Genomic DNA, 20933 nt, shown 5'->3' with positions numbered 1-20933 from the left:
CAAGGCCTAGGGATCAGACTTTCACTAGTGGACACTCTCAACATTGATCACATAACGGAATAGATAAATGCATACTCTACACTCTTGTTGGATGATGAACACCATTGCGTAGGATTACACGAACCCTCAATGCCGGAGTTAACAAGCTCCACAATTCAATGTTCATATTTAAATAACCTTGGAGTGCATGAAAGATCAATACGACTAAACCAAGTACTAACATAGCATGCACACTGTCACCTTCACACTATGTAGGAGGAATAGATCACATCAATACCATCATAGCAATAGTTAACTTCATAATCTACAAGAGATCATAATCATAGCCTACGCCAAGTACTAACACGGATGCACACACTGTCACCATTACACCGTGCGGGAGGAATAAAACTACTTTAATAACATCACTAGAGTAGCACATAGATAAATTGTGATACAAAACACATTGCAATCATAAAGGGATATAAATAAGCACTTCACTATGCCATTCATAACGGTGAATAAGTATTCGTGAAATATAGCCTAAGAGACCCACACGGTGCACACACTTGTCACCTTTACACACGTGGGACAAGGAGTCTCCGGAGATCACATAAGTAAAATTCACTTGACTAGCATAATGACATCTAGATTACAAGCATCATCATATGAATCTCAATCATGTAAGGCAGCTCATGAGATTATTGTATTGAAGTACATAGGGAGAGAGATGAACCACATAGCTACCGGTACAGCCCCGAGCCTCGATGGAGAACTACTCCCTCCTCATGGGAGACGAGCAGCGTGTGGATGGCGATGGCGGTGGTGTCGATGGAGGAGCCTTCCGGGGGCACTTCCCCGTCCCGGCGGCGTGCCGGAACAGAGACTCATGTCCCCCAGATCTTGGCTTCGCGATGGCGGCGGCTCTGGAAGGTTTCTCGTACCGTGGCTTTTTCGTCTCGAGGTTTTAGGTGAGGGACCTTTATATAGGCGAAGAGGCGGCGTCGGAAGGTCGAAGGGGCGACGACACCATAGGGCCGCGCGGCCGGGGGTGGGCCGCGCCACCCTATCATCCGGGGGCCCTGTGGCCCCCTCTCGGCGGCTCTCGGGTGTTCTGGATGCTTCCGGTGAAAATAGGAACCTGGGCGTTGATTTCGTCCAACTCCGAGAATATTTCGTTACTAGGATTTCTGAAACCAAAAACAGCGAGAAAACGAAGCTGGCACTTTCGGCATCTCGTCAATAGGTTAGTTCCGGAAAACGCATAAATATGACATAAAGTATGCATAAAACATGTAGATATCATCAATAATGTGGCATGGAACATAAGAAATTATCAATACGTCGGAGACGTATCAGCATCCCCAAGCTTAGTTCCTGCTCGTCCCGAGCAGGTAAACGATAACAAAGATAATTTCTGAAGTGACATGCCATCATAACCTTGATCATACTATTGTAAGCATATGTAATGAATGCAGCGATCAAAGCAATGGTAATGACATGAGTAAACAATTGAATCATAAAGCAAAGACTTTTCATGAATAGTACTTCAAGACAAGCATCAATAAGTCTTGCATAAGAGTTAACTCATAAAGCAATAATTCAAAGTAAAGGCATTGAAGCAACACATAGGAAGATTAAGTTTCAGCGGTTGCTTTCAACTTATAACATGTATATCTCATGGATATTGTCAACATAGAGTAATATAACAAATGCAATATGCAAGTATGTAGGAATCAATGCACAGTTCACACAAGTGTTTGCTTCTTGAGGTGGAGAGAAATAGGTGAAGCCGACTCAACAAAAAAATAAAAAGAATGGTCCTTCAAAGAGGAAAGCATCGATTGCTATATTTGTGCTAGAGCTTTTATTTTGAAAACATGAAACAATTTTGTCAACGGTAGTAATAAAGCATATGAGTTATGTAAATTATATCTTACAAGTTGCAAGCCTCATGCATAGTATACTAATAGTGCCCGCACCTTGTCCTAATTAGCTTGGACTACCGGATCATCACAATACACATGTTTTAACCAAGTGTCACAATGGGGTACCTCCATGCCGCTCTGTACAAAGGTCTAAGGAGAAAGCTCACATTTTGGATTTCTCTCTTTTGATTATTCTCAACTTAGACATCCATACCGGGACAACATGGACAACAGATAATGGACTCCTCTTTAATGCATAAGCATGTGGCAAAAATTATTATTCTCATATGAGATTGAGGATATATGTCCAAAACTGAAACTTCCACCATGAATCATGGCTTTAGTTAGCGGCCCAATGTTCTTCTCTAACAATATGCATGCTCCAACCATTAAGGTGGTAGATCTCTCTTACTTCGGACAAGACGGACATGCATAGCAACTCACATGATATTCAACAAAGAGTAGTTGATGGCGTCCCCAGTGAACATGGTTATCGCACAACAAGCAACTTAATAAGAGATAAAGTGCATAAGTACATATTCAATACCACAATAGTTTTTAGGCTATTTGTCCCATGAGCTATATATTGCAAAGGTGAATGATGGAAATTTAAAGGTAGCACTCAAGCAATTTACTTTGGAATGGCGGAGAAATACCATGTAGTAGGTAGGTATGGTGGACACAAATGGCATAGTGGTTGGCTCAAGTATTTGGATGCATGAGAAGTATTCCCTCTCGATACAAGTTTTAGGCTAGCAAGGTTATTTGAAACAAACACAAGGATGAACCGGTGCAGCAAAGCTCACATAAAAGACATATTGAAAATATTATAAGACTCTACACCGTCTTCCTTGTTGTTCAAACTCAATACTAGAAATTATCTAGACCTTAGAGAGACAAAATATGCAAACCAAATTTTAGCGTGCTCTATGTATTTCTTCATTAATAGGTGCAAAGTATATGATGCAAGAGCTTAAACATGAGCACAACAATTGCCAAGTATCACATTACCCAAGACATTATAGCAATTACTACATGTATCATTTTCCAATTCCAACCATATAACAATTTAATGAAGAAGAAACTTCGCCATGAATACTAAAAGCTAAGAACACATGTGTTCATACGAACCAGCGGAGCGTGTCTCTCTCCCACACAAGCATTTATTCAAACAAAAACAAAAACAAAAACACACAGACGCTCCAAGTAAAGTACATAAGATGTGACCGAATAAAAATATAGTTTCAAGGGAGAAACCTGATAATTTGTTGATGAAGAAGGGGATGCCTTGGGCATCCCCAAGCTTAGATGCTTGAGTCTTCTTGAAATATGCAGGGATGAACCACCGGGGCATCCCCAAGCTTAGACTCTTCACTCTTCTTGATCATAATATATCATCCTCCTCTCTTGACCCTTGAAAACTTCCTCCACACCAAACTCGAAACAAACTCATTAGAGGGTTAGTGCATAATCAAAAACTCACATGTTCAGAGGTGACACAATCATTCTTAACACTTCTGGACATTGCCCAAAGCTACTGGAAGTTAATGGAACAAAGAAATCCATCCCACATAGCAAAAGAGGCAATGCGAAATAAAAGGCAGAATCTGTCAAAGCAGAACAGTCCGTAAAGACGAATTTTAAAATGGCACTAGACTTGCTCAAATGAAAATGCTCAAATTGAATGAAAGTTGCGCACATATCTGAGGATCACTCACGTAAATTGGCATAATTTTCTGAGTTACCTACAGAGAATTAGGCCCAGATTCGTGACAGCAAAGAAATCTGTTTCTGCGCAGTAATCCAAATCTAGTATGAACCTTACTATCAACGACTTTACTTGGCACAACAAAACACAAAACTAAGATAAGGAGAGGTTGCTACAGTAGTAAACAACTTCCAAGACACAAAAATAAAACAAGGTACTGTAGCAAAATAACACATGGGTTATCTCCCAAGAAGTTCTTTTCTTTATAGCCATTAAGATGGGCTCAGCAGTTTTAATGATGCATGATACGTCTCCAACGTATCTATAATTTCTGATGTTTCATGCTTGTTTTATGACAATACCGACATGTTTTGTTCACACTTTATGTCATTATTATGCGTTTTCCGGAACTAACCTATTGACGAGATGCCGAAAGGCCGATTCTGTTGTTCTGCTCGTTTTTGGTTCCGAAAGGCTGTTTGGGCAATATTCTCGGAATTGGACGAAATCAACGCCAAACCTCCTATTTTTCCCGGAAGGCTCCAGAACACCGAAGGAGAGTCGGAGGAGAGCCAGGGGGGCCCCACACCATAGGGCCGCGCGGGCTAGGGCTGCGGCCGCGCCGGCCTAGGGTGAGGCCACCCTGTCGACCCTCTGCGCCGCCTCTTCGCCTATAAAACCCCTTTCGACCTAAAAACGCAGTACCAATTGACGAAACCCCAGAAAGACTCCAGGGGCGCCGCCGCCATCGCGAAACTCCAATTCGGGGGACAGAACTCTGTTTCGGCACCCTGCCGGGACGGGGAAGTGCCCCCGGAAGGCTTCTCCATCGACACCGCTGCCATCTCCACCGCCATCTTCATCACCGCTGCTGCTCCCATGAGGAGGGAGTAGTTCTCCATCGAGGCTCGGGGCTGTACCGGTAGCTATGTGGTTAATCTCTCTTCTATGTACTTCAATACAATGATCTCATGAGCTGCTTTACATGATTGAGATTCATATGAGTTTTGTATCACAATTCATCTATGTGCTACTCTAGTGATGTTATTAAAGTAGTTCTATTCCTCCTGCATGGTGTAAAGTGTGACAGGTGTGTGCATCATGTAGTTCTTGGCTTAGTGTTATGATCATGATCTCTTATGGATTGTGAAGTTAACTATTACTATGATGGTATTGATGTGATCTATTCTTCATGGTGTGATGTTGATCTATCTTACTACTTCGTCAAGGTTACTAAAATATGAACAATGAATTGTGGAGCTTGTTAACTCCGGCATTGAGGGTTCGTGTAATCCTACGCAATGTGTTCATCATCCAACAAGAGTGTAGAGTATGCATTTATCTATTCCGTTATGTGATCAATGTTGAGAGTGTCCACTAGTGAAAGTCTAATCCCTAGGCCTTGTTCCTAAATACGCTATCTGCTTGTTCTTGTTTCTGTAATACTACCACCATCAACTACACGCCAGCAAGCTATTTTGTGGCACCGTTGCTACTGCTCATATATATTCATACCACCTGTATTTCACTATCTCTTCGCCGAACTAGTGCACCTATTAGGTATGTTGGGGACACAAGAGACTTCTTGCTTTGTGGTTGCGGGGTTGCATGAGAGGGATATCTTTGACCTCTTCCTCCACGAGTTCGATAAACCTTGGGTGATCCACTTAAGGGAAAACTTGCTGCTGTTCTACAAACCTCTGCTCTTGGAGGCCCAACACTGTCTACGAGGAAAGGAGGGGAACGTAGACATCAAGCTATTTTACGGCGCCGTTGCCGGGGAGGAAAGGTAAAAGGTACTCACACTCCGTATCTTGGCTACTAAGCTATTCTCCGCGCCGTTGTAAGTACTCGAAGCTATTTCCTTTAGATCCTGCAATTGCATCTTTTTGTTTCTTGTTTACACTAGTTAGGCATAATGGAAAACAACAAAAAAATTGGTGAGCTTTTTAATCTTTTTCCTGATTTAGAATTGTTTGATGCGAAAATTAAAAAACCTATGGAACCTTATTTGCATGCTAGTAGCGATGTTATTAGTATGAATGCAATTACTTGCTAATGCTATGGAGAAGTCTAAGCTTGGGGAAGCTAGTTTTTGTGATATTTTTAGCTTCCCATCTTTAGGGAGAAAATTTGCTCGATAATACTTTATCTCCCATATGCAATAACTCTAATGATGCTTGTGATATTTTAAATCCACCTGCTGAAAGTATTCCGTATAAAATACCTATGAAAATTATTGAACGTGTTATGGATAACCACTATAAAGGGGATGGAACTGTCCACCCTAGAGATCATTTACTGTTTTTGCATGAATTATGTGGGTTATTCAAGTGTGCAGGTATCTCTATGGATGAAGTGAGGAAGAAGCTATTCTCTGTTTCGCTGTCTGGTAAAGTGGCGCATTGGTATAAATTGTTGGAGAATAGTCAATCTCTTGGTTGGGAGGAAATTGCATCTCTCTTTTATTCTAAATTTTATCCTCCTCATGAAGTGCATATTGATAGGAATTATATTTATAACTTTTATCCTCGTGATGGAGAGAGTATTTCTCAAGCGTGGGGGAGATTGAAATCACTAATGCTCAAATGTCCCATTCATGAGCTCCCCCGTAATGTTATTGTTAACAATTTTTATGCGAGGCTTTCAGGACAACATAAGGACTATCTGGATGCATGTTCGGAAGGATCTTTCACAAGCAAACAGGTTGAAGCTAGGTGGGATCTTCTTGATCGGATTGAGGACAACGGCTGAAGGATGGGAGAACGACAAAGGTAAAGAGTCGGGTATAAATTATGATTATGAATGCATTGAAGCTTTTATGGATACCGATAAATTTCGAAATATGAGTGCTACTTATGGTCTTGACTCTCAAGTTGCTGCAAATCTTTATAAAGTCCTTTGCTTCTCATTTTGAATTGCCTAAAAAGAATTTTGATAAGTATCATGAACCTTTTAAAGAGGCTTGCATGAAGAATGAAATTGTTGTTAATTATTGCAATAAGCATGCTCAAACTCCTAAGAATGCTATTTCCTATAAGCATGTTAATTTTTGTGGAATACATAGACCTTGTGGAATTAATCAAATCAAAGATGAATATTGTATCCATCATGCTAATGAAAAAACTAGAAAGTGGTTTAGGGCTCTAGATGATCTTGGTAAAAAAGTTTGTGCCCTCTATCCTTTTATTTGTGAAGTTTGCCATGAAGTGGGTCATTTTAATTTTCAATGCTCCTCCAATGATAATTTGAACCCAATGAGTGCTGCAAATTTGTATTGTGATGATGAAATTACTCCTAATCAGCATGATGAACTTACTTTATTTTTGGGGTGTGAAGAGCTGTCGAGAAAAATCTCTTTGTTACATATGAGTGATCTTGATATTGATGATGTCCTGCATGGGTGTTTTTCTTATTGCATTGATAATAGCCATACAAATACTTACATACAAAATATTTTAGAAGATGACACCTTGCCAAAATATGATAGGACCGCTGTGTGTTTTCAACTAATTAATGAAAAGGAGGGTTCCTCCCAAGTTTCTTCTATTGTTTCTGAAAGTAAATCAGGTTATGCGGACAAGCCACCCTTCAAGCCTCCTCCTCCTAAAGAAGGGAACGAGGAGAAGGAAGAGAAGAAGAAGAAGAAGGGAACGAAGAAGAAGAAGAAGAAGAAGAAGAAGGAGAATAAAAAGAAAGAGGTAACGGCGTATCCCCGCGTGAATGAGATAACGCTAGGTAACCGTAAGTATGTTGCTCCTAATGATTATTGTGATAATGAATCTGAATACGATGATCTTCCTATGCCCTTTACATACATTAGTGATCATGATTTGAATGAGCATACTACTTTTGATATTGCAAATCTCTGGGAAACTAATTCTGAAAATGATGATGATAATAATTGCCATAGTGTCAGTGCTATCCATGCTTCCTCCCATAATGATATAGAAAGCTCTAAGCTTGGGGAAGAGGTGTTTGAAAATCCTTTTGCTACTGATCATTATGTGTTTGATACATCTCCTTCTAATAACAACGATGGTATGGTCATAGATAAACCGACTGTGAAAGATAACTATTCTATTTCTTATGATGACACTGTGCCTCCGATCTTTGATGATTATTATAATGAATGCTATGATATAGGTTCTAACTACCCTTATGAAACTTGTCATAGTCATGATTGGGTTACCAAAAACAATTCTCTTAATATGCAACTTGTTTACCATGTTCAAATTCTTGATAATAATCCTGCTCCAATTACTATTAATGAAAAGAACTCTCCTCATGCCAAAATTAATGATGCTTCTATGCATATGAACCATGATAAGAATGTTTTAAGTGATGGGTATATTGTGGATTTCATCAATGATGCTACTGAAAGTTATTATGAGAGAGGGAAATATGGTTATATGCATCTTAATAATATTAAGTTTCCCCTCTTTATGTTGAGAATCTTGAAGTTACTCGTGTTTTATCCTCTTATGCTTGTCACTTTGTTCTTCATGAATTCATTTATGTACAAGATTCCTCTGCATAGGAAGCATGTTAGGCTTAAATGTGTTTTGAATTTGCCTCTTGAAGCTCTCTTTTGCTTCAAATACTATTTCTTGCGAGTGCATCACCAAAACTGCTGAGCCCATCTTAATGGCTATAAAGAAAGAACTTCTTGGGAGATAACCCATGTGTTATTTTGCTACAATACTTTGTTTTATATTTGTGTCTTGGAAGTTGTTTACTACTGTAGCAACCTCTCCTTATCTTAGTTTAGTGTTTTGTTGTGCCAAGTAAAGTCGTTGATAGAAAAGTTCATACTAGATTTGGATTACTGCGCAGAAACAGATTTCTTTGCTGTCACGAATCTGGGCAAAATTCTCTGTAGGTAACTCAGAAAATTATGCCAATTTACGTGAGTGATCCTCAGATATGTACGAAACTTTCATTAAATTTGAGCATTTTCATCTGAGCAAGTCTGGTGCCCTTTTAAAATTCGTCTTTACGGACTGTTCTGTTTTGACAGATTCTGCCTTTTATTTCGCATTGCTTCTTTCGCTGTGTTGGGTGGATTTCTTTGTTCCATTACCTTCCAGTAGCTTTGGGCAATGTTCAGAAGTATTAAGAATGATTGTGTCACCTCTGAACATGTGAGTTTTTGATTATGCACTAACCCTCTAATGAGTTTGTTTCGAGTTTGGTGTGGAGGAAGTTTTCAAGGGTCAAGAGAGGAGGATGATATATTATGATCAAGGAGAGTGAAAGCTCTAAGCTTGGGGATGCCCCGGTGGTTCACCCCTGCATATTTTAAGAAGACTCAAGCGTCTAAGCTTGGGGATGCCCAAGGCATCCCCTTCTTCATCGACAACTTATCAGGTTCCTTCTCTTGAAACTATATTTTTATTCGGTCACATCTTATGTACTTTACTTGGGGCGTCTGTGTGCTTTTATTTTTGTTTTGTTATTTTCATTCTCTGAATAAATACATGCTTGTGTGGGAGAGAGACACGCTCCGCTGGTTCATATGAACACATGTGTTCTTAGCTTTTAATGTTCATGGCGAAGGTTGAAACTGCTTCGTTCATTGTTATATGGTTGGAATTGGAAAATGATACATGTAGTAATTGCTATAATGTCTTGGGTAATGTGATACTTGGCAATTGTTGTGCTCATGTTTAAGCTCTTGCATCATATACTTTGCACCTACTAATGAAGAAATACATAGAGCATGCTAAAATTTGGTTTGCATATTTGGTCTCTCTAAGGTCTAGATAATTTCTAGTATTGAGTTTGAACAACAAGGAAGACGGTGTAGAGTCTTATAATGTTTACAATATGTCTTTTATGTGAGTTTTGCTGCACCGGTTCATCCTTGTGTTTGTTTCAAATAACCTTGCTAGCCTAAACCTTGTATCGAGAGGGAATACTTCTCATGCATCCAAAATCCTTGAGCCAACCACTATGCCATTTGTGTCCACCATACCTACCTACTACATGGTATTTCTCCGCCATTCCAAAGTAAATTGCTTGAGTGCTACCTTTAAATTTCCATCATTCGCCTTTGCAATATAGCTCATGGGACAAATAGCTTAAAAACTATTGTGGTATTGAATATGTACTTATGCACTTTATCTCTTATTAAGTTGCTTGTTGTGCGATAGCCATGTTTCTGGGGACGCCATCAACTATTCTTTGTTGAATATCATGTGAGTTGCTATGCATGTTCGTCTTGTCTGAAGTAAGAGAGATCTACCACCTTATGGCTAAGCATGCATATTGTTAGAGAAGAACACTGGGCCGCTAACTAAAGCCATGATCCATGGTGGAAGTTTCAGTTTTGGACAAATATCCTCAATCTCAAATGAGAAAATTATTAATTGTTGTTACATGCTTATGCATAAAAGAGGAGTCCATTATCTGTTGTCTATGTTGTCCCGGTATGGATGTCTAAGTTGAAGAATAATCAATAGCGAGAAATCCAATGCGAGCTTTCTCCTTAGACCTTTGTACGAGGCGGCATAGAGGTACCCCATTGTGACACTTGGTCAAAACATGTGCATTGTGATGATCCGGTAGTCCAAGCTAATTAGGACAAGGTGCGGGCACTATTAGTACACTATGCATGAGGCTTGCAACTTGTAAGATATAATTTACATGATACAAATGCTTTATTACTACCGTTGACAAAATTGTTTCATGTTTCCAAAATCAAAGCTCTAGCACAAATATAGCAATCGATGCTTTTCCTCTTTGAAGGACCATTCTTTTACTTCAATGTTGAGTCAGTTCACCTATTTCTCTCCACCTCAAGAAGCAAACACTTGTGTGAACTGTGCATTGATTCCTACATACTTGCTTATTGCACTTGTTATATTACTCTATGTTGACAATATCCATGAGATATACATGTTACAAGTTGAAAGCAACCGCTGAAACTTAATCTTGCATTGTGTCGCTTCAATGTCTCTACTATGAATTTATTGCTTTATGAGTTAACCCTTATGCAAGACTTATTGATGCTTGTCTTGAAAGTACTATTCATGAAAAGTCTTTTCTATATGATTCAATTGTTTACTCATTGCATTTACGTTGTTTCTAATCGCTGCATTCATCTCATATGCTTTACAATAGTATGATTAAGATTATGTTGGTAGCATGTCACCTCAGAAATTATCTTTTATCGTTTACCTACTCGGGACGAGCAGGAACTAAGCTTGGGGATGCTGATACGTCTCCAACGTATCTATAATTTCTGATGTTTCATGCTTGTTTTATGACAATACCGACATGTTTTGTTCACACTTTATGTCATTATTATGCGTTTTCCGGAACTAACCTATTGACGAGATGCCGAAAGGCCGGTTCGTTGTTTTCTGCTGTTTTTGGTTCCAGAAAGGCTGTTCGGGCAATATTCTCGGAATTGGACGAAATCAACGCCAAACCTCCTATTTTTCCCGGAAGGCTCCAGAACACCGAAGGAGAGTCGGAGGAGAGCCAGGGGGCCCCACACCATAGGGCCGCGCGGGCCAGGGTCTGGCCGCGCCGGCCTAGGGTGAGGCCACCCTGTCAGCCCTCCTGCGCCGCCTCTTCGCCTATAAAACCCCTTTCGACCTAAAAACGCAGTACCAATTGACGAAACTCCAGAAAGACTCCGGGGCGCCGCCGCCATCGCGAAACTCCAATTCGGGGGACGGAACTCTGTTTCGGCACCCTGCCGGAGACGGGGAAGTGCCCCCGGAAGGCTTCTCCATCGACACCGCTGCCATCTCCACCGCCATCTTCATCACCGCTGCTGCTCCCATGAGGAGGGAGTAGTTCTCCATCGAGGCTCGGGGCTGTACCGGTAGCTATGTGGTTAATCTCTCTTCTATGTACTTCAATACAATGATCTCATGAGCTGCTTTACATGATTGAGATTCATATGAGTTTTGTATCACAATTCATCTATGTGCTACTCTAGTGATGTTATTAAAGTATTCTATTCCTCCTGCATGGTGTAAAGTGGACAGGGTGTGCATCATGTAGTTCTTGGCTTAGTTTATGATCATGATCTCTTATGGATTGTGAAGTTAACTATTACTATGATGGTATTGATGTGATCTATTTGGTTGTGTTGATCTATCTTACACTGTAAGGTTACTAAAATATGAACAGTAATTGTGGAGCTTGTTAACTCCGGCATTGAGGGTTCGTGTAATCCTACGCAATGTGTTCATCATCCAACAAGAGTGTAGAGTATGCATTTATCTATTCTGTTATGTGATCAATGTTGAGAGTGTCCACTAGTGAAAGTCTAATCCCTAGGCCTTGTTCCTAAATACTGCTGCAATACTACCACCATCAACTACACGCCAGCAAGCTATTTTGTGGCACCGTTGCTACTGCTCATATATATTCATACCACCTGTATTTCACTATCTCTTCGCCGAACTAGTGCACCTATTAGGTGTGTTGGGGACACAAGAGACTTCTTGCTTTGTGGTTGCAGGGTTGCATGAGAGGGATATCTTTGACCTCTTCCTCCCTGAGTTCGATAAACCTTGGGTGATCCACTTAAGGGAAAACTTGCTGCTGTTCTACAAACCTCTGCTCTTGGAGGCCCAACACTGTCTACAGGAAAGGAGGGGGAACGTAGACATCAATGCACTCGCAAGAAATAATATTTGAAGCAAAAGAGAGCATCAAGAGGCAAATTCAAAACACATTTAAGTCTAACATGCTTCCTATGCATAGGAATCTTGTAAATAAACAAGTTCATGAAGAGCAAAGTAACAAGCATAGGAAGATAAAAACAAGTGTAGCTTCAAAAATTTCAGCACATAGAGAGGTGTTTTAGTAACATGAAAATTTCTACAACCATATTTTCCTCTCTCATAATAACTTTCAGTAGTGTCATGAGCAAACTCAACAATATAACTATCACATAAAGCATTCTTATCATGAGTCTCATACATAAAATTATTACTCTCCACATGAGCATAGTCAATTTTATTAGTTGTAGTGGGAGCAAATTCAACAAAGTAGCTATCATTATTATTCTCATCATCAAATATAGGAGGCATATTGTAATCATAATCAAATTTATCCTCCATAACAGGAGGCAACAAAAGACTACTATCATTATAATCATCATAAATAGGAGGTAAAGAATCATCAAAGTAAATTTCCTCCTCAATTCTTGGGGGATTAAAAAGATCATGCTCATCAAAACCAGCTTCCCCAAGCTTAGAATTTTCCATAGCATTAGCAACAATAGTGTTCAAAGCATTCATATTAATAACATTCCCATTAGCATGCATATAAAGTTCCATGGGTTTTTTAATTCTCTCTTCAAACACATCATGTCCTAATTCAAGATAAAGTTCATAAAGATCTCTCATATTTTTGTTGTTTTCCATTATGCCTAACTAGTGTAAACAAGAAACAAAAAGTTGCAATTGCAGGATCTAAGGAAATAGCTTCGAGCACAAACACAATGGCGCCAGAAAAGTACTGTTACCTGGAACCGAACTATGAGTGCCTTTTACCTTTCCTCCCCGGCAACGGCGCCAGAAAATAGCTTGATGTCTACGCCCTCCTTTTCCTCGTAGACGAGTGTTGGGCCTCCAAGAGCGAGAGGTTTGTAGAACAGCAGCAAGTTTCCCTTAAGTGGATCAACCAAGGTTTACCGAACTCGGGGAGGAAGAGGTCAAAGATATCCCTCTCATGCAACCCCGCAACCACAAAGCAAGAAGTCTCTTGTGTCCCCAACACACCTAATAGGTGCACTAGTTCGGCGAAGAGATAGTGAAATACAGGTGGTATGAATAAATAGTAGCGATAGCAACGGCACCGTGAAAAGTGCTTTGCCCAGGACGATAAACAAGCAGTAGTAACACAAGTAAAACAAGTAAACAAGCAGCGATAGCGATATTTAGGAACAAGGCCTAGGGATCGGACTTTCACTAGTGGAGACTCTCAACATTGATCACATAACGAATAGATAAATGCATACTCTACACTCTTGTTGGATGATGAACACCATTGCGTAGGATTACACGAACCCTCAATGTCGGAGTTAACAAGCTCCACAATTCAATGTTCATATTTAAATAACCTTGGAGTGCATGAAAGATCAATACGACTAAACCAAGTACTAACATAGCATGCACACTCGTCACCTTCACACTATGTAGGAGGAATAGATCACATCAATACCATCATAGCAATAGTTAACTTCATAATCTACAAGAGATCATAATCATAGCCTACGCCAAGTACTAACACGGATGCACACACTGTCACCATTACACCGTGCGGGAGGAATAAAACTACTTTAATAACATCACTAGAGTAGCACATAGATAAATTGTGATACAAAACACATTGCAATCATAAAGGGATATAAATAAGCACTTCACTATGCCATTCATAACAAGTGAATAAGTATTCGTGAAATATAGCCTAAGAGACCCACACGGTGCACACACTCGTCACCTTTACACACGTGGGACAAGGAGTCTCCGGAGATCACATAAGTAAAATTCACTTGACTAGCATAATGATATCTAGATTACAAGCATCATCATATGAATCTCAATCATGTAAGGCAGCTCATGAGATTATTGTATTGAAGTACATAGGGAGAGAGATGAACCACATAGCTACCGGTACAGCCCCGAGCCTCGATGGAGAACTACTCCCTCCTCATGGGAGACAGCAGCGTTGATGGCGATGGCGGTGGTGTCGATGGAGGAGCCTTCCGGGGGCACTTCCCCGTCCCGGCGGCATGCCGGAACAGAGACTCCTGTCCCCCAGATCTTGGCTTCGCGATGGCGGCGGCTGGAAGGTTTCTCGTACCGTGGCTTTTTCGTCTCGAGGTTTTAGGTCTGGGACCTTTATATAGGCGAAGAGGCGGCGTCAGAAGGTCGAAGGGGCGACGACACCATAGGGCCGCGCGGCCAGGGGGTGGGCCGCGCCACCCTATCATGCGGGGGCCCCGTGGCCCCCTCCGGCGGCTCTCGGGTGTTCCGGATGCTTCCGGTGAAAATAGGAACCTGGGCGTTGATTTCGTCCAATTCCGAGAATATTTCGTTACTAGGATTTCTGAAACCAAAAACAGCAGAAAACAGCAACTGGCCTTTCGGCATCTCGTCAATAGGTTAGTTCCGGAAAACGCATAATAATGACATAAAGTATGCATAAAACATGTAGATATCATCAATAATGTGGCATGGAACATAAGAAATTATCGATACGTCGGAGACGTATCAGTAGCCCCCCTCCTGCTTCTTCGCCTTGGGCTAGAGGATGGCTGGCATTGCTCTGCCACGGTTTGGGGCGCTGTATCTGATCGGCGCCTTGCTCTGGCCTGCCGACTTCTGGTGGTGGTGAGGAAGGTGGCTCATGCGCGTTGGTGGCGCCGCCGTTGCATTCAGAGGTGTTTGGACCAGTGGGGTTGCAGGTCGGCGACGTTGCGGGTCTCTCCCCCCTCGGTCCGACTGCATGGGGTTGAGGAGTCCGGGGGAATCTCCGGGCGAAAGCCTGATGACGCGCCATCCGCGGACGTCGCTTTCCTCCTTGGGGGGGGGTCATCGTGGAGCTCCCTGTTCCCCTCAACCTCGGGTCACTGCAGGGTCGGACGACAGCGTCGTTCCGCGTCACTTCCCCTCCTAAGGGCGTCGTTTTTGGAGTTCGTGATTCTCTTCGTGCTTCCCCGAGGCTGGACTTGCACAACGTCGCGGTTCACAGTTGGCCGGTGATGCGAGTGTTCCGTGTGGCGACCTGTGTGGCAACGATGGTGTTGAAGAGTGATGATTTGGTTGCTGCAAGACCTTGTTAGTCGGCTCTGCTCCGGCGTGTCCGACTTTCTACATGTTGGTCCTCCCTTGATGTGAAGTTAGAGCTGCTATGTTCTCCGAGCATCTTCATTTGAGCGGCGTATGATGACCTGCAAGGGGCGGTCGGGTGAAGTTCTTCTTCGACGCGGGTCTTGCGCATCGCCTCTCCGGAGCTCGTCACCAGAGTCCAAGCCGGTCCCTTCACGAGGAGCCACCTGTTTGGCGTTGACCGGCTTGCGCTTCACGGTGTCTTCTTTTTGGTCGCTTCTTCGGGGAAGTCGGAGTCGCTGCAGAGTGATGACGATGACGCTGGTCGGCAACCTCGACGATGATCTTCGCTTCAGTGGTGTTTGTGCAGTTCATGTGGGTTGCCAGGGTGGTTGTGTGTGCCCACGTGACGGTCGTGCTCCACGACAGTTGGCGCGAGGGTGTTTGTACCGGTTTTTGGCCGGTTTCCCGTTAATAAACCGGCCACCTATTCTTCTCTATTAGATGGCAAGCCTTGACTGGTTTAAATAAAAAAGGTCGTTGTGTGCAGATGAACTACGGCATGAGGCTCAATGGTCTTCTACTCCAACTTAAACATGGATGTATAACCCAGCCACCCAGGTTTAAGTCCAAAACGGACGCATATTTCGATCCCCGTAAACAGCCAACAATGTAAGAGGCGGTTTCCAAAGCTTTGCATTTCATTTTTTGTTTTGAGGGTAGCTTTACATCACATTGGGTGTACAAGTGAATGTACATTTCCATCCATTCGATTCGATCATTAATTTCAGTCTTTTATCTTTTCAACTGGCAATCCAATTTCTGGTAGGCTTCTACGGTCAGCCTTGTTGCTACAACATCATGAGGAAAATGGGGAGACAAATAAACAGAAAAAGGTTATCAAATATTATGTTAATGACAAATGCAGGAGCAGATACAAGGTAGTAATAAGTTGCTGCATCTTGCGTGCCCTTCCGTGGCACGATGTAAACCTACCGAAGAAAAAGAGCTCGTCACGTCAAGCGTCTAAGCTAGCCTGCATGCTGACGAGCTGGGCTGCCCATCGACCAAAGCGTCGCAGGTGAAGGACTGCCATGCGACGCCCACGTCGATCTCCAGCTGCGCCACGCCCCACCTCCGCTCCGCCGCCATCAGCCGACCCAGATCCGCGGGCATCCCCAGCCCCGCGCTCGTCGCGTTAACCGCCCACCGCCCCGCCTCTCCCGCCGGCAGCCGGAAGCCGGGCGTGCGCCCGCGCGCGAGCGGGACGCCGGCGTACGAGACGACGACGTCGCCGCCGCCGTGGCGCAGCTCGTAGAAGTGTCCGTTGGCGACGTGCACGACGAGGTCGAAGGCCGGGGATGCCGCGCCCGGGGCCAGCGCCGGCTCGAGCCCCCTGGCGCCGAGAAACTCCACGGAGCACGTCGTCGGCTTGTCGTGGGCGCATGGAGAGCCGTCAAGCTCTCGGAGCCCAGGCAGCAGTGCGTCGATGTCGATCGGCGGCAGGGCCACGAAGACGACCCATAAGGACCAGTAGATGAGCACCCCTATCATGCAGCACCCATAGCCGCAGTCGTCGGATCCGGCGGCCCGGGAAGCACCACCGCCGTCATCATCCTTGGATGCCATCGGAAGCACGCCGGGAATAGAGCGAGGCGTGCTACTTTTCTTGCGTGGCTTTGATGATCGAGTCGAGTCTCTGGCTGGATCGACGTTGAAGATGTTAGCTAGGTGCCTAGGTATATTTGCCGACTTGAGCCGTCATGTGTGGTAAATATCTCTTCGTTTTATTTTCGTTCAAAACATCCCTATCAGGTACGTTCTGCGGCAAGATTCAGATAGGCCGTTAGTCTGTTATATATACGCACACGAATCGGTAGACTCTAGTCCGTGACAACCTGATCAAGGACCCCTCGAGAGAACCAACAAAGATATCTGATCGTCGACATGCGCCATTTTCAGAGCACCAGCTCTTCTGCCCATGGCCAGAGTTTTGCATCGACACTAGAATGGTCAACAGAGAAAACCATGAAAATCGTTCTGAATGAATACATCATTCATAGCTTGGAGAGGTAAGAGCAGAAAAGGGCGACGCAGCTTCATTTTGTTATTTTGGACTCTTTGTTCAACATTTAGCAGGCGCTCCACAAGAATAATCATGAGGACGGATGAATGGCCTACAGAGTTATTGCCACAACTTCTCACCGGATCCAGTCGCAATGTTATACTCAGCACACCAAACCTTTCGAGCAGTATACAGCAAAGACAAACCACCCTATCAGAAGAGAACAGAATGCCGATATCCCTATTAGGAACGACCAGCCAGCCATTAAAATGCCAATGCACGACACAATTACGAAAGGGGCGAATGACCGAACAATAGACATCTTGTCCACCCATTCGCCATGGAGCCAAACAAGAGCGGCCACGTTCAAGACATTCCACTCCACCGAGCCACCGTGGGCAAGCCGGTTCAGGCAGTTTGCCACAAATGAGTAGCAGTTGCATGTGAACAGATTGTAGTACTTGTGCTGGAAATGTCTCGTGCCAAGTTGTAGGGCGCCGTCCCATGATGTTGCTGTTCCCACTTCCGCGTGCTTGTAGGAACACTCACATACATGCGCCGCAAGATTAGAAGGAAAGCAGGACTGGCCATGAACAAAGCAAGAATATTTCAACAACAATCGTCAACTTGAAAGGAAAGTGCTGAAAGAAAAAAAAATGCAAGTAGGGCACGAAAGAACAACAGATAATAGACTGACAAGATTGTGGAACAACATAGGCATTTTCACCATATAGATGATCAGATGTAGTGTCAAGTGGAATCCCATCTAAGTCCCACTTGTAGTGCATTTTTCTCTCCCATGTCAACAAGAGAGGTTACCTACAGAATGCGGTCCTAACTATTTATAAATAAAACTGGCAGAAAAAAAAAATGAAAGTGATGGTAAGATTTTCAAAATGCCTAGCCATGCTCTGTCTGTGATAGTTCCCAGCCCATTTGTATGAGATTGCAAATACTAAGTCTGGTGATATGATTTTCAAAATGCCTACAGCCATGCTCTGTCTGTGCTAGCAGGCAGGAGTTAGACAACTCGTGCGTCCAGTGTTCCCAGCCCATTTGTATCAGATTGCAAATACTAAGTCTGATGATACGATTTTCAAAATGCCTACAGCCATGCTCTGTATGTGGTAGCAGGCAGGAGCCAGACACTCACTCGTACATCCAGTGTTCCCACTTCCCAGCCCATTTGTATCAGATTCCAAATACCAAGTCTATGTGTTAACATAAAGCCTAATAGGTATTAATGTGTTAATATTTACTGTTTCCCACAGAAAAGAAGTATTTACTGCTTAGAAAATGGAAAATCTTCATGCACGGCATGTCAGAAGAGTAAAGCTAGTTGCATCACAAATTCACAGATCCTTTAGGAGTTACTGACACAAAAACTACATGTCAAAATGAAATAGTACTACAAGTAAACTATGTCAGCAATGGAGTATGTCACATAGGAGACTAACCAGTAGACATTTTCCATCAAGTATAAATAACTGAAAAGTTTACTACGGGGTAGCAGACTAGACTAATAAAGTAGGGCAAGTATGTTTGATCAGATATACCTTTTTTCTGTCAAGCTGGAGGTATCTGGCAACAGAACCATATGCGAAATTATCCATGCTCACTAAATTTGATCCAGCAAAATCCAGGACAGACCCATCCTCCTGACAGATTCCAACATGCCCTATGTAGGGAGCAAGCCATGAAACTACAGGAAGAGGAGTCCAGACAATGCAACAAGGGAATCTCCCTCTCTTTGGATCTATCTCACCAACTGGCCACAACTCCTGCAGTTCATTCTTTGATCTGATATCTTCAACATCAAAATCAGCTTGAATCTCCATGGTGGTAAATACTTCAGTTAACATTAATGCTTGTTGAACTTATACAAATTAGAATCCCATGACCATGTCGACCTTTGCTGGAAATAACAAATAAAATTAGGTCCCTCGACACTTTTGGACAAAAAAAAAGGTGAAGAATTATAATCAGTTCACATTACTCCACTATTACTGTCGCCAGCCTTGGGATTTTAGTTTCAAATAATAGTCCATTGAGGAAAGATTGATGGTGATAATGCAATGATTTAATTTATTGGAAGAGGTTGAGTGGTTGTAGGCTTGTACTATGTCATTTAATTGGGACATGCTCGGACGTTTCTAATTAACTTTCTTTTAGATTTAGTTCTTCCTTGGTCAATGCGCATGGGAGCCGGAGGACAGTTAAATGGAGTAGTACTTCAACACCATTGCAAATCCATATAAGAACTTGAGGCTAAGAAATGTTGAATATGGACATTAAGATATGAACAAGAGAATGACAACTATAATTTCTCAAGTGACAGCCATCATTGCAAATTCTCAGTAGCAACTTGAGTCTTCGGCTTCGCACTGTCTGCCATTTTCAAGCCCAAAACAGATAGCCACAGTATTGCAGGGTAGAGCAGGGGGTAATTTTGTTATAATAAATTGGTACATCAAAACCTCCTTAGCCAGCATAAGCATGAATGTTCACACTTAAGACTTACAAAGATACGACTCGAACAAAGTAAATGTGTCTATCTACAACGCTTTAGGTGTCAAACATTTCATGAGCTGATCTCTTTAGTAGGAGAAGAGATGTTGTAGAACACAAGATCAGCTTGTCGAGGAAAGGAACACCTATCAACTAATTAAAGTAAATGTGATACAGTATGCTTGTCAAATGTCAAGGAGCCACGCCTCCTCCCCCTATTCTAAAGCAACCTGCTCCCGTCGCTTCTGCCAGCCGTTTGACGAAATGCACAAACAAAATGCAGGAGCAGATTGCAGGGAGCAGTAGCTCCAGCGGGGCGAGAACCTTATTTATTCATGAAAAAAAATGCATTCTTCGGATGGCTATAAACTGCGTCTGATACTAAATGGCTACCGCTAGTTTTCGGGTGACTGTCTGCGTGGGTGCAGACCATTGGCCAGTTCTCGAAGCGCGAATATCTATTCGATACGATATTGAAAAAGGGGCTGAATGGCAAAGCAATCACCTCCATTTCAGAATCTAGTAGTATAGCAGTTTTGCCAGTCAGTAGGCAAAAGAAAAGCAATGAAAGCTCCTAAACTGGCCCTAAAAGTACAGGCGCCCGACGAAGTACACGAACCAATGGAATCGAAGGAGTAGCGGAGACTGAGAGGAGAGCTCACCGGAGAATATCGGCGGGCAGGGTCCTCCGCGATCTGGTGTGCACGTAGGGGGGTGGGGCTCCGGTAGATTGGGCGGCGACGCGTCACCTCTGGCGGCCGTATAGGTGAAGGCTGGCCTGAGAGAGTTGGGAGTAGCAGGGGAGGCGCAGTTGCAGAGGAAAGTGGAGAAAGGAGGGAGGGGAAGGTGCATGCACCTCGAGTCTGTACTGGATGGGCGCGGCGAAAATGGTAGGCGCACGCATCGCGGACGGCACAAAGCTTTACTTCAGCCTGCCGCGTTTG

At 43.0% G+C, this 20933-nt stretch overlaps 2 protein-coding genes across 2 annotated transcripts; both read right to left on the bottom strand.

The window, feature by feature from the left end:
- Positions 1 to 16442: 16442 nt before the first annotated feature.
- On the bottom strand, positions 16443 to 17045 carry LOC124663226. Its single transcript, XM_047200951.1, has one exon. It carries the CDS (start codon positions 17043 to 17045, stop codon positions 16443 to 16445), a length of 603 nt encoding a protein of 200 aa, XP_047056907.1.
- Positions 17046 to 17559: 514 nt separating this feature from the next.
- Positions 17560 to 20702, bottom strand: LOC124667117 (protein REVERSION-TO-ETHYLENE SENSITIVITY1). The gene is made up of 3 exons (XM_047204444.1): positions 20652 to 20702; positions 19038 to 19396; positions 17560 to 18064 (listed from the first exon to the last, which is right to left on the bottom strand). Exons 2-3 carry the CDS (start codon positions 19341 to 19343, stop codon positions 17645 to 17647), a joined length of 726 nt encoding a protein of 241 aa, XP_047060400.1. The 5' UTR covers positions 19344 to 19396; positions 20652 to 20702; the 3' UTR covers positions 17560 to 17644.
- Between the last annotated feature and the right edge of the window lie 231 nt (positions 20703 to 20933).

This window comes from Lolium rigidum, chromosome 6 (genome assembly GCF_022539505.1).
Source record: "Lolium rigidum isolate FL_2022 chromosome 6, APGP_CSIRO_Lrig_0.1, whole genome shotgun sequence".
Taxonomy (NCBI): Eukaryota; Viridiplantae; Streptophyta; class Magnoliopsida; order Poales; family Poaceae; genus Lolium; species Lolium rigidum.
The sequence above is the reverse complement of the archived record's forward strand: the minus strand, read 5'-3'. Positions and strand labels throughout refer to the sequence as shown.

Bases quoted from the DNA above. Each gene is read 5' to 3' on its own strand.
- LOC124667117 (XM_047204444.1), bottom strand. From the start codon at position 19,343: ATGTTAACTGAAGTATTTACCACCATGGAGATTCAAGCTGATTTTGAT. The intron at 18,065-19,037 runs GTATATCTGATC...GTTCATGGCCAG, and splicing joins TCCAGCTTGACAGAAAAAAG to TCCTGCTTTCCTTCTAATCT.
- LOC124663226 (XM_047200951.1), bottom strand. From the start codon at position 17,045: ATGGCATCCAAGGATGATGACGGCGGTGGTGCTTCCCGGGCCGCCGGA.